The sequence below is a fragment of the Sphaerodactylus townsendi genome, linkage group LG03, assembly GCF_021028975.2.
Source record: "Sphaerodactylus townsendi isolate TG3544 linkage group LG03, MPM_Stown_v2.3, whole genome shotgun sequence".
In the NCBI taxonomy this organism is placed as follows: Eukaryota; Metazoa; Chordata; class Lepidosauria; order Squamata; family Sphaerodactylidae; genus Sphaerodactylus; species Sphaerodactylus townsendi.
The window spans coordinates 113,209,172-113,221,101 of record NC_059427.1 but is presented as its reverse complement, the minus strand read 5'-3'; the positions used below and the strand labels follow the sequence as shown (position 1 = coordinate 113,221,101).

Here is an 11,930-nt window from a genome sequence, read left to right as displayed (position 1 = left end):
ACTGTATGAAAAAAGAATACGGTACCAGATGGGCTAATGGTCTGATCCAACACAGCTGCTGTTATGTTCTTAACACCAAAACTCAAGACTCCAGAGATAGTAAGGAGCAGCAGGCAGCAGCAGGAAGAAGAGGAAAAATTCTCACCTTTCCTTTGAACCTGCAAGTCCCTGTTGTGCATGCAAGTACAGCCACCTTGAAACACTTGTATAGTGCATGTATAGTCTGTTAATTTTGCTTTATGTGTTATGCATAATTAGCACATCTTTATAAGCCCTTTAAAACATGTTAATTTGAACAGCAGAAAAATAGAAACCATGCAGTTAAGAAGTTGAAAGGAACAAAATGTGCTTGAAAATCCAGAGCACAGCTGGGAAGTCGCCTAGGATAAACAGCAGGGGGGAGAAAAGACAGTGTGCCTTGGAAAGATTTACAGTCGGGATGCTGCTAATAATTATTACTTAGAGGATATCTTTTTTAAAAAAAATGTGCGGTCACAATGCTACTTTGCATTTCTGCTAGGCTTGGGCAGGCTACATGCAGACACACAGAAAGCAGATACAGTCCAACTGAGGCACTGAAATTTTCTCTGACTTCCAAACAGCGATTTTTTTCCTTTGACACACACAGTGCCTGCTAGTTCTGCCACTTGGAATCATATCACACCAGTCACTGGGAGATTCCTGGAAATCTTATGTTGTGTTTCCTTTTTGGAAAGGGGAGGGGTCAGTGATAGTCTCCTCTTAAAGGATTATTTTGTACGCCAGACTATTGTTCTGGAATATATTTAAAAACTTTGTAAAACCAGCTGTCCATTGTTAGACATAAGCTAGAGAGAATCACAGTGGGATAAGTAGCTTCATTTAGTAATCTTTCCATTGGGTACAAATAACTAACTTTAAAAGGTCCTGGAATTCACTGCGGTTTAAGTAAAGCTAATCCCTGCTTGTTAATGCTTCTGGATGGTAGCCTTTGCTTTCAGGTTTCATTTCTCTTTCATTCTGTCTGAAACTTTGGAGAATCCTTCCACTGCACTGGGGATCAGGAAGCTGCCTACTACTGAATAATACAATAAACACTGGGACACCATTCCCCCCCCTCTCCATCTTCAGGACAAAATTGTGACATTTGTAATAGAACCAGAGATTCTTGAGCTTTGCTAGGATGGAAAAGACACTCAGCTAGGCTTGCGAAAGGAAATGGTACTTTCTCCTGCTTCCAAAGCAGTGGGAAAATTCAGATTGACACCCCCCACACGCACACACGCCCCTTTCAATTTTAAGCAGCAGGAAATCAGAGCATGGAGGGGGTGAGGTTCATATCACTCCTGAAACAGCAGGACTATGGAGGAGCTGGCTTAAAGGTCTGCATCCAGACTAAAGCGTTGAGTAGAGGTTTGTCTTGGCAATGTTCTCTCTCAGGTAAAGGTAAATGTTCTCTCTCAGGTAAAGGTTCTCTCTCTGGCAAGGTAAAGATGTTCCATCAGGCCTAGGGTTGAGGATGACAACTTTATCACCACAGCTACAGTGATTCCATTTGCTGGCCTGGATACCTGAAATCCCCCCCCCCCCCCCCCCCTGGCATGTTTGTCTGGACCACCCCAGGACCCGCCCCCCCCCCCGGTGTTCTAAGTATACTGGATATGTGTTTTACCTCACTGTACATTTTTTTATCATATAAATTAGTTACGTCAGGTGTCAGAGAGCGGTAGCTTAGCTGCTATTGTTATTTTAAAGTTGTATAATTTTTTATTTGATGTACATTTTTACAGTACACAATATTGTTAGTGTGTTTTGTGCGTGTGTGACCTGTCCTAAGTCCACTTTGGTGGTAGAGGACAGTATATAAATTATTAGCAGTATTATTATGCTCCATGATTGAGACAAAGATAGACAGTCAGACAAGGTGAGCAATAGGCTGTCTGTGTTAAAAAGTAAAAACACCACAAGCTTCAAGCTATCAGAACTAGCTCCTGATTCCTGACAATCCATGCAGCCCTGTATTCCTCTGACTCCCTTGGGTAGCTGCACCACTGATGTTCACACAGGATTAATTAGAAACATTATTGAATCTTCAACCACTGTCAGTCTGTCTTCTGGTTCAGTGGCAGCACTGGTACATCATCCCTGGCATTAAATGGTGAGGGAACATTCTTCCCTATTTATTTGATTAGGTTTGTCTCCTGCATTTGATATGGCTGATCATCCCGTCTTGCTGAGCTGCCTAGAGCAAGGTTTGAAAAGGATGGCTACTTCCCTCCTTGGGTTTCAGTCTTTCCCATCAGATTGATAACAGATGGCCTCACAGTTCTCCTCCAGGTTCAGGGCATTAATATTAAACACTGATGCCAACTTTTGCGAGATTTCTATTGTCCTCCCCCGCGCTCTCCTTGCTGGATGGTGGCTCAGCCGTGGGATCCTATTGCCTTATTTTATGGTTGCATTTTCTAGGAAACAATATTTGCAAAACAACTTCATACACGGCCTTTTCACTCTCGACCTCTCGTGGCGGAGGAGGACTGCTGGTTCGAGGGGGCGGGAAGGCATCCCCATAGCTCGCAGCATCACCGATGCGAATAACACCCCCCCCCCCCCTCCGCTGTCAAGGGCTGGCCTGGTCCCCCGCATCGTGCTGGGGATGCTCCTCGTCTCTGCCTGCCCGCCCTCTCCTCTCCATCGCCCTGCCTGGCCAGTCTGCTTCGAGCTCCGCAGCGCCACCCTCGGCAGGCTCGTCGGGACCGGGCGGGAGGAGGGGACTACAGCTCCCAGCGCTCCAAGCCGGGCAGCCGCACTGAGAGCCGCCGCGGACTCGGTTCCAGCCTGCAGAAGCGCAGCGGGGTCGGGATCGCCGCTGATCGAGAGCACCGAAGCCGAGCATGGCTGGCCCGGCGAGGGCCGGCAGGAGGCACTGATCTGCTGGGGCCGGGCGTGCTCGCTCGGTGGCGGCGGTTGTTGCGCGGCAGGAGGGCCAAAGAGAAGCAGCAGCTGCGCGCCGGGAAGATGCAGGAGGCTGCGAGGCGGCTGGCTGGGGGCTGCCCGCCTTCCTCTCCCCCTCTGCAGATCTAGACTCCTCGGCCACCCTCCTCCTCCTTGCAGAAGAAGGGCCATGTAACCGCCTTCCTCCGCGCCCCCGCCCCCCCACCCCCGGGATCGCCGCCGATTTCCCCTTCCCTCCCCCCTCCTCTTAAACTCGGCGCGGTGCGCCTCGGCCAAGGGCGCAACCATGAAGAAGCAATTCAACCGCATGCGGCAGCTCGCCAACCAGACAGTAGGCAGGTAAGGCGGGGAGGAGGGGGGGGTCGATCCGGGGGGGTGGTGTGGCATGGCGGGAAGAAAATTGCTTCGCATCTGGTTGTACCCCCCCCCCCTTCTTTCTCCGTAGCCGATATTGGGTGTGTGTGTGGGACCCATAGATTACCCCTCCCGCCGACGCTGCTCCAATGGAAAGCTTCTCGTGTCTGGCTCCCCTTTGACATATTTTGGTTTGCCCGGGGTTTCTTTTTCCTTTGGTCAAACCTGAAATATTCTCCACCTCTGATTTTCTGTGTTCCTGTTTCGTGTTACACCGCGCGCCCTCCCCTCCCGCGGTGAGACTCTCATGTGGTTACGTTACACTAGGCGCAAGGTGATAGTAATAATGCCTTAGTGCTACTATTAGGGTAGTCCACGTTTTGGAAATGAAAAGGCTTTCTTCTGCCAGCCGGCTCCTTCAAGCACTCTGGGACTGAGCCTTGCTGATTCTTGCTTGCCAATTGGCCTCTGGCTGATTCCTTCCCCAGGTGTTTCTGTTGGATACCTGCTAGGCTTTCATCTTTTTCTTATCATAAATAGCTGCTGGCAGGGAGGACAGGTAGACCCATTAACCCAAAGCCAAGTCCAGCAAATGACATCAGTGGGCTTGAGGGTTCGGATGTTAGTTTAATAGAAATAGCTTTTCAGTCCATTCCTCCTGTTTGAGAATTTGTTTTTCTTCCCATTAACTCTATCCAGGGATGTTTGTTTTTGGGGGCGGGGATAGTGGAAGCAGGTTGGCAGTAGTATTTGGCATGTACATTGTATTCCCCCTCCCCCGGATCTTGGGATGACTGGGGACATCGGGTGAGATTTGTAGGGCAATCCTAAACAGTGCTTTGTTCTTCTCTGTTTAGGATTTCCCTATCAGTTTGCAATACCATTTGAGGGTTAAATGCTTTCCTACTCCTTACACATATCCAGAGCTGAAGGTGGTTTTGCTTCTTTGGCAGGGATGGGGCGGAGCACTCTTTTCAGTTTGAAATTCAGCCATAAATTTCTGTCTGATTTTTTTTTGTGAGAACTGACTGTTTGGCAGTTTAATGTCGGGGTCCCAGATGTGAGCTTTCAGGACTGGATTTTGTGCTGTCATCAGCTTTGGGGACTCTGGCCACTGAACCACTGTTCAGAAGCATGGGGCCTTTCTGTGGGCAGTGCCACTAAACCCGCGTGTCTTCTGCCCTTGATGTGGCTGCCAGGATTGTCCAGAGCAGCAAAAGCACTGTGGGTCTGACGTACTACATGGGCCTGTATCTAAAGCTGGCCTTATTATAGTTGTATAATTCTCAAAGGGGTTCCCCCCCCCCCCCCGAGCTTGCAGTCTAGGTAGCATTTTGGCAGAAGGTATGATGAAGGATTGGAGGAACGGAGGGGGAGGTATGTGGCTTTCAGGGAATGTTGTAACTTGGGGCGGGGGGGGGGGGGTCACTGCTGAGGCAGTCCTTTGGGCTTTGCAGCTGATTGGTTTGATTTGTATTTTCCTCCTGATGGCTTTAATGGGGGAAACAGCAAATGTATTGAGCAGTGCTCCGTTTGTATGGGGCTTGCAGAGGAGCAATACATCATTCATTCCTGCCAATCAATGAAGCTGAGGTTTGTCAGCTGCAAGCATCAGTTGGCCCTGCAAGCAGTAGTGACTGATAATGGAAGAGCTTGTTAAAAGCTGTCTTTATGCCTTGTTCTTCCTCTGAAGCTTGCAGGTTGGCCCAGTGCCATGGTTCCTTTGATTGCTGGCTTTCCTATTAGTGGTCTCAAAGCCTTTTCTTTTTGAGGACCCTAAACATGGCAAGCTTTGCGTTTAATTGGGGTAGCAGCTGTGGCCCTGCTGTGCTGGCTGCTCTCAGTAAGTGTGCCTAAAAGCTATCTCCCCAAACATGTACACAAAAAGGGTTGTGTGGTTTTTCAAATACTACTAAAATGACTGACTCTAAAAAACAGTGGCGTGAGCTTAATCGTCCTTCCTCAATACTCTACCACTTAAGGAAGCCTGTTCCTTTGTTGGTTAGCGACTTGGCTGTGAAAGCTATCTAGCCACGAGCACGTCTGGTTCAGCCTGGGAGAACTATTCGCAGTCTTGGCTCCACTGCTGCAAGGCCTGTTGATGGGATCATGGAGCCAGTAGGGATAATAGCAGCTAATTTGCACAACAAATGACCTAGATTAGATATTTTAATGGGGGTGGGTGGGGACTGAAGCAGGTTGCTGTAACTGTACAATGTGGGAAGGTCATAAAACATAGAATATATTCTTCTCGTTCGCTGTGTGCATTAAGGGGTAACTTATGCCAGTTCTATGAAACCCTCCCAGGAGCCAGACGTATGTAGCTTTTTACTTTTCATTTAATTACACATAATGACCACATTCCAATAGACCTTGTATGTCCCTGGGGGTGCCAGGGCCTGCCTAGATGTAGTACATGTTTCTGTAACATTTTTGTCTGCTTTCCAGCAGGCTTGTAGTACAGGCAGATAAAACAGAAATGGTAACCTGCTTTCAATGGGGAGGTTTGGCGTGTTGGAAAGTATAAGGCTGAAGCTGGGCTGGTTCCAGGTTTTGGAGGGCACAAGGCAGACAAATCCCAGTACCCCCTGCCCACCACTAGCCTCCAACTTACAGCATTCTTTCCACCTACCCTCCTGCATACTCTACATGTGCCTGTGCATCCTCTTTTTGCTTAGTCACAAGTCCTCCCATTTCACATGCTCACAGCTGCCCACAGTCCCTTTCCCCAGTGGCACCAGGCCGTGCATGACAAGGAGTTCTGCTACGGCTGCCAAAAGCACCCACTATTCTGAACCACTTCTACAGCAGTGTTGGGCACCACATGCAGCTGAGAGCATAAGTGGCCGTGATCCTAAGTGGATGGGGGAAAGGTGCACTGGCAGGTGGCAAGACAGGTATGTGGACAAGGATTTGGTAGCAGTAGTCCCTGCTGGAACCCTGGGGCCTTCAAGGTATGCTGATGCTGGTCCTGAGTTGAAGTTTGAACTGGCTAGAAAACTGAGGTGGTCCAGAGGATTTTAGTGCCATCCGAAGCAGAGTTACACCCTTCTAAGACCATTGATGTCAATGAGTTTAGAAGAATGTTGCTTTACTTAGGATTGTGCTGCTCAGTTTAACTCCTGAGCTTCAAAATTAGATCTTGGCTATTGAAAGTCACAAAATCAGCTTCAGAATCATGAGATTCAAAACCCCAATGTGTTTCTCGTTACTTTAATTCTTGAAGAAATTGCTGAAAGAATTTTTCTACCATAAGAACTGCCAGCTTACCAGTAAAATGGGTACAAGGCACAGTTTGTTTTATCAAATGCCTGTCAATTATTGGTTGTTTTGGTGCTGTAATTCCTTATGTAATAATAGGATGAGTCTCAAACATCATGCCTTATTTTGGTTTTTGCTTTACAAATATGAAACATTAGCTGTATTGGAGTCTGGCCATATGGCAGTACTATCTCCAAAGCGCCTGCTCTGCCCTTCAGTTACCTCAGCTGAAATCACGGCATTTTATGTTTGGTTTCCTCAGATATGGAATGTGTGGTAGATACCCTTTTGGCCTTTAGTCTGCTGGAACTTCAGAAATTTTATGAAGCAGCAATTGGAGTGTGGAGGAGATGTGGTAACTTGGCATGTGCTGGAGGCAAAATGGGAGACTGTTTCAGATGTTGAGAATCAGTGACGATTAAAACTATAATCTGCATGGGGTACCAATTTTGTATAATGAGATAATTGGGTTAGATTTGGTGAGCTCTTTGTTTATATAGACCAGGAGATACTTGGTAATTATGTATAAGCATGCATGTGTAGCATTGCTTTTTCAGCCTTGTTCTTGAAGCCTGATCTAGGCAGTAATTCTGAGCATGAGTTATTAACTTTACTCAGCTCTTACAGGCCTTTGTGAGACTGCTGTGCTGGACACCAACAGCGTTATCCTAAGCAGAGTTACGTTCCTTTAAGCTCACTGGTTCCAGTGAGTGTAGAAGGTTATAACTCAGCTCAGGATTGCCCTGGAATGCCTGGCTACAAAGAGGCAGTTCAATGGACATGCGGAAACTGAGCGCTTTTGTCTGTAGGTTAAGATTGTCAAATGCTTAATTGGGTTCAGACTCTGTAGATAAAATGGACCCTTCTGTAGTTAAGATGCTTGCTAACTGAGCTTCCATGGCCTAATGCCGTGGTGGCGAACCTTTGGCACTCCAGATGTTATGGACTACAATTCCCATCAGCCCCTGCCAGCACGCGTGTGTGGCCATGCTGGCGGGGCTGATAATACAGTATAACATCCTGGAAGTGTAAGAACTTCCACTGCTAATGAGTATGGATTGTACCTTAATCAGTAAGGCATTACAGCTATTATAGACTCACATAGTAGCTACGAACAAAACTAAACTGGGTTTCCTCTTGATCAGGGTTTTGGAGCTAGTTGGCCCATTAGGGAGTAGCGTAATTTCCCCAGTAACACAAAAACATGGAGAAGAGTGCTTCAGAAGGGAATACTATGAAATTCCAAGACCTACTTTACTATCTCCCAGTTTCCTTATTTAAAAACAAGCTTTATGTTTTCCATGGGACTCAGACATTGCAACTGCTTTGACCCATGGTGAGCATTTGTGGGGCAACTGTCCCTTGCTGAAGAAGAGGGGTGGGCTAAGAATTATGATTTTACTCAGACTGTTTTTTGTGCTGTTTTTGTGGGTCATAAAAACTAGTTCTTTTACCAGGACTTAGAAAGGAGCTGTCTAGCTACTAGAACAGGGTTTACAGATTAACAAGGCGACAGTTATGAGAAGAAGAGGTAAGAAAAAACTGACACGTTAGATACCCTTGTTGTCCTTCGGGCAAGTTTTGGTACTCAGCTTTAGTGTGTACTACCACTCTGTAATCAAGGCTGTGAAGTGCTGCCTGGTGAACCAAAAGTGATAACTGAATCTAGCAAAGTTTTCCATCATGTTGTCGAAGGCTTTCACATCCAGAATCACTAGGGAGGGTTGTATTGGGTTTTTTTTTCGGGTTATGCATACGTTCCAGTAACAGTATTTTTCTCCTGACATTTAATAGCCTGTATTTTGTGACCCTGGCATCAGATGCAGAAGCGTAGTATCCAGGAGAAAATACTGAACTAAGAGGCTGTAACCAACAGAAACCCACAACATCCTTTCCCATTGTGCTTTCTTCATTTTCATCTTTCTGCAGTTGTCCAATGGGAAATAATTGTTGGGATGACCTTTTCCATGTCTTTACTAAAGCCGAGCTCAACATGTAGAAAACAAGGCTGTCCTCTGTCAAAATGGCATTCTGCTTTTACAGATCTGCAGTTGGAGAGGAAACCTTGTGCACATAAATGTAGTAAGTTGGCTCTTGCCTGGCATACTCTGAAAACATGTGTCTTACCGCTCTACCTGTGATGCTTGCTTCTTGCTTAGAGAGCCTATTTCCAATGGAAGAACCAGCTAAACTGGAGGAGAGCTCTTGGCTGGTGGAGATTCCTCCAACCAATACTTGTAATTATGCAGGACTGAGGCTGATTTGGTCTGTCCAGGTCTTCCCTGTCATCTCCTAGGAGAACTGTGAGCTGATGTTGTTCAGTCTTCTTACGCTGTCTCTCATGGGAGCAATTGGCTATCTATTGTCCTTCATATAGAAAACCTCTGGCTAAAATAGGGCTGGAAATGTCGGTATATGTTGATGGCAAAGCTTATGCTTGTATCAGGTATCTCATCTCTCCATATTCCCTTCTTCCATGTATTTCTGAAAAAACATAAAAGCTTCCTGAACTGTATGTTTTCCAGGCTGTAGCAGTATACTAGGCAGACATATTCAGTGAGAGCTAGGAATAAAAAGAGGTACTGGGTGAATGTTTGGTGACTGGGTGAACTGAACATTTGCATTTTTAATCCTTTGGGGATGAATAATGGCCATTCTTTGGCCATTCCATAATAACCTTCAGTTTCTCAGTGTAGGAGGGAACCTTTAGTACTGGAAACAAAACTGGGAGGGTAGACAGTGACATTCACCTGCTGTCCCATTTGTGGATCGGTGTAGATTAGGTTCTTCTGCTTTCATTTTCCTGAACTCTGTGAAATATGCAAATGATAGTTGTCACTTAGGCTGGAAAAAGGGATAGAAAGAGATGAAGGCAGAGGAGACTGGGCTGAATTAATTCAAGTCCTTTCAGCTATCTGTGTCCCAGAAAACAAGTTCATCCTTCTGGAAGGCTGGTAATTCCCCCCTCTCTCCCCTCCCCCCCCCCCAATGCTTTTTGCAGAGAATAAAAAGCTGTAATGGGCAATTTGCATTGCAAGCTCAGCATCCAATATGTTTTCATGAAAATATGCTTGTCAAATCTTTACCAGCCTCTGACCTTTCTTGTATAAATAGAGGTGGAATTTGTAAAAAAGAAAAAAGCAAGCACTGGAGAGAAAACAGCTTTGCTGTCAACGTCCCTTTGGTGGAGTATGAATCTGCTTTCCAGCGAAATGGAAACCGTGGCTGGTGTCAGTTGCATTTAATGTTGCAAGCCAGCTATAATGTTTGGCATAGGGTTGCCAACAAACAGGAGGAAAAAATCCTGTCTCTTTGTAGAGGCTTAATGTGTGACAATGGGATGGTGATGCTGTTTGTGACATCATCTGGTAAATAGCAGCCCATTAAACCTTTGTTAAAGGGACAGGACACTTTTTTGCTAGGCTGTTGGCAATCCTAGCTTAGCATCACAGTTATGTGGGAGTGTTTTGTTTTGCACTTTGGACTGGGAGCATGTGATCCCACTGTATTATTTTTTGTTTCATAACAATGGTTAAATGGATGCCTACCTCACATTTGCACTGACCAGAAGTCAAAGATGCTGTAATCTTAAGTATGCTTTCTTAGAAGTAAGCCCCATTGAACAAAACAGAGTTTACGTCTTAGTAGATCTGTTTAGGCTTGCTCCGCAAATACCTCTGGTTGTCCAGTGTTGGGATTAACATGGTCTACTGTGTTTTTGTGTACAATAAATCCATTGGCAAACAAGGAAAAAATTGAATCTGGCTGTATCTATATATATAAAAAGCTAACCGTGTATGTGTTGATGACAGGGTACCTCAGTAACTGCTGGGCCAATTCCTCTGAAAATTCCCAGCCACTATAGTCAGTCAGGCGAGAGTGTTTTCAGATGTTCACATACCTGAAATTTCATACCTTGCCCAGGTAAAAACGCCTTTTTCCTGGCGCTCCCTGGTGAAGGACAGGGAGGGGCCTGTGTGTAACTGTCACTCTTAGAATGTTCTTGCCCTTAGAATGTTCACTCAGATGGCCAAAGATGAGCAGTGGAAACAGCACATAGGCAGTAACTCGAGTGGAAGTGAAACACATACACACACATACACACGAGGGAGAGGGGAGGAGGAGGAGGAGGAGAAGAAGAAGAGGAAGAGGAGGAGGAGGAGTTTGGATTTATATCCCCCTTTCTCTCCTGTAGGAGACTCAAAGGGGCTGACAATCTCCTTGCCCTTCCCCCCTCACAACAAACACCCTGTGAGGTAGGTGGGACTGAGAGAGCTCCGAGAAGCTGTGACTAGCCCAAGGTCACCCAGCTGGCGGGTGTGGGTGTGTACAGGCTACTCTGAATTCCCCAGATAAGCCTCCACAGCTCAGGCTGACAGAGCGGAGAATCAAACCGGTTCCTTCAGATTAGATACGAGCTCTTAACCTCCACTGCCACTGAGAGAGGGTGGCATCAGAGATGGGATCAGCAGTTTCTCACAGGTTCAGTAGGTTACTAATTATTTGTGTGTGTGCAGAGGGGTTACTAATTGGTGATTTTTGTCCACGTGATTTTTTGCCTTAGTTATGCCCCTTCTCTCAGAAGTGGCCTTGGGGGGCAAGCAGTCTAGCAGGAGGTGCACACCAGCGTGCGTGGCAACCCTGCGCCTACGTTACATTCATTCTCCCACTGGGACCGGCACAGCAGCTGCGTCATGCCACAGCCCAGCCAGTAATGCCACGCCCCTGGAATGGAAGCCTTGTCGTGCCCGCCCAGCCCATTGAGCTCATACAGTTTGAATCCCGCCACCATGGGAACCTGTTACTAAAATTTTTTGGAACCCACCCCTGGGTGGCAAGCAAGGGAAGAGAGGGAGGGAGGAGGAAGGGGCGGGGAGGCATGCAAGGGAAGAGAAGTGAGAGAGGGGAGACAGTGAGCTGTGGCATGCACAAGGGAGGGCAGGGGGGCCCTACATCTTGATATGAGCCCACCCACACCTGGCAGGAGGGAAAGGGAAGGGAAGGGAGGTGGCATGCAAGGGAAGAGAAGTGAGGGAGAGAGTGAGGGGTGGCATGCAAGGGAGGAGGCAGGGGCCCAGCATCTTGTGCCAAACCCACCCACCCTAGGAAAGGGAAGGGAGGGGAGGGAGGTATGCAAGGAAGAGAAGTGAGGGAGACAGTGAGGGTTGCATGCAAGGGAGGGAGGCAGGGACCCAGCATCTTGATATGACCCACCCACCTAGGAGGAAAGGGAGGGAGGGAGGAGTGGCATGCAAAAGGAAGAGAAGGAGGGAGGGGAGAGTGAGGAGCTGACTTGCAGGGGCGGGGAGGGGGGGGCCAGGCACCCTAGATTCCCTGAATACTGCAGTTACAGTTAAGAAAACCAGGCACGCATTACTCAG

General features: G+C 47.2%; 1 protein-coding gene across 9 annotated transcripts in view; it reads left to right on the top strand.

Annotated features, from left to right (window-relative positions):
* The first annotated feature begins 3,146 nt into the window (after positions 1-3,146).
* The window catches only part of ARHGAP44 (Rho GTPase activating protein 44), a 117,433-nt gene continuing 108,649 nt past the window's right edge, over positions 3,147-11,930 (top strand). For all 9 annotated transcript variants that reach the window (XM_048491270.1, XM_048491277.1, XM_048491274.1 and 6 more), the window contains exon 1: positions 3,147-3,273. In XM_048491270.1, the coding sequence (XP_048347227.1) occupies positions 3,221-3,273 (53 nt within the window). In that variant the 5' untranslated portion in view covers positions 3,147-3,220. The remainder of the gene's footprint in view (positions 3,274-11,930) is intronic.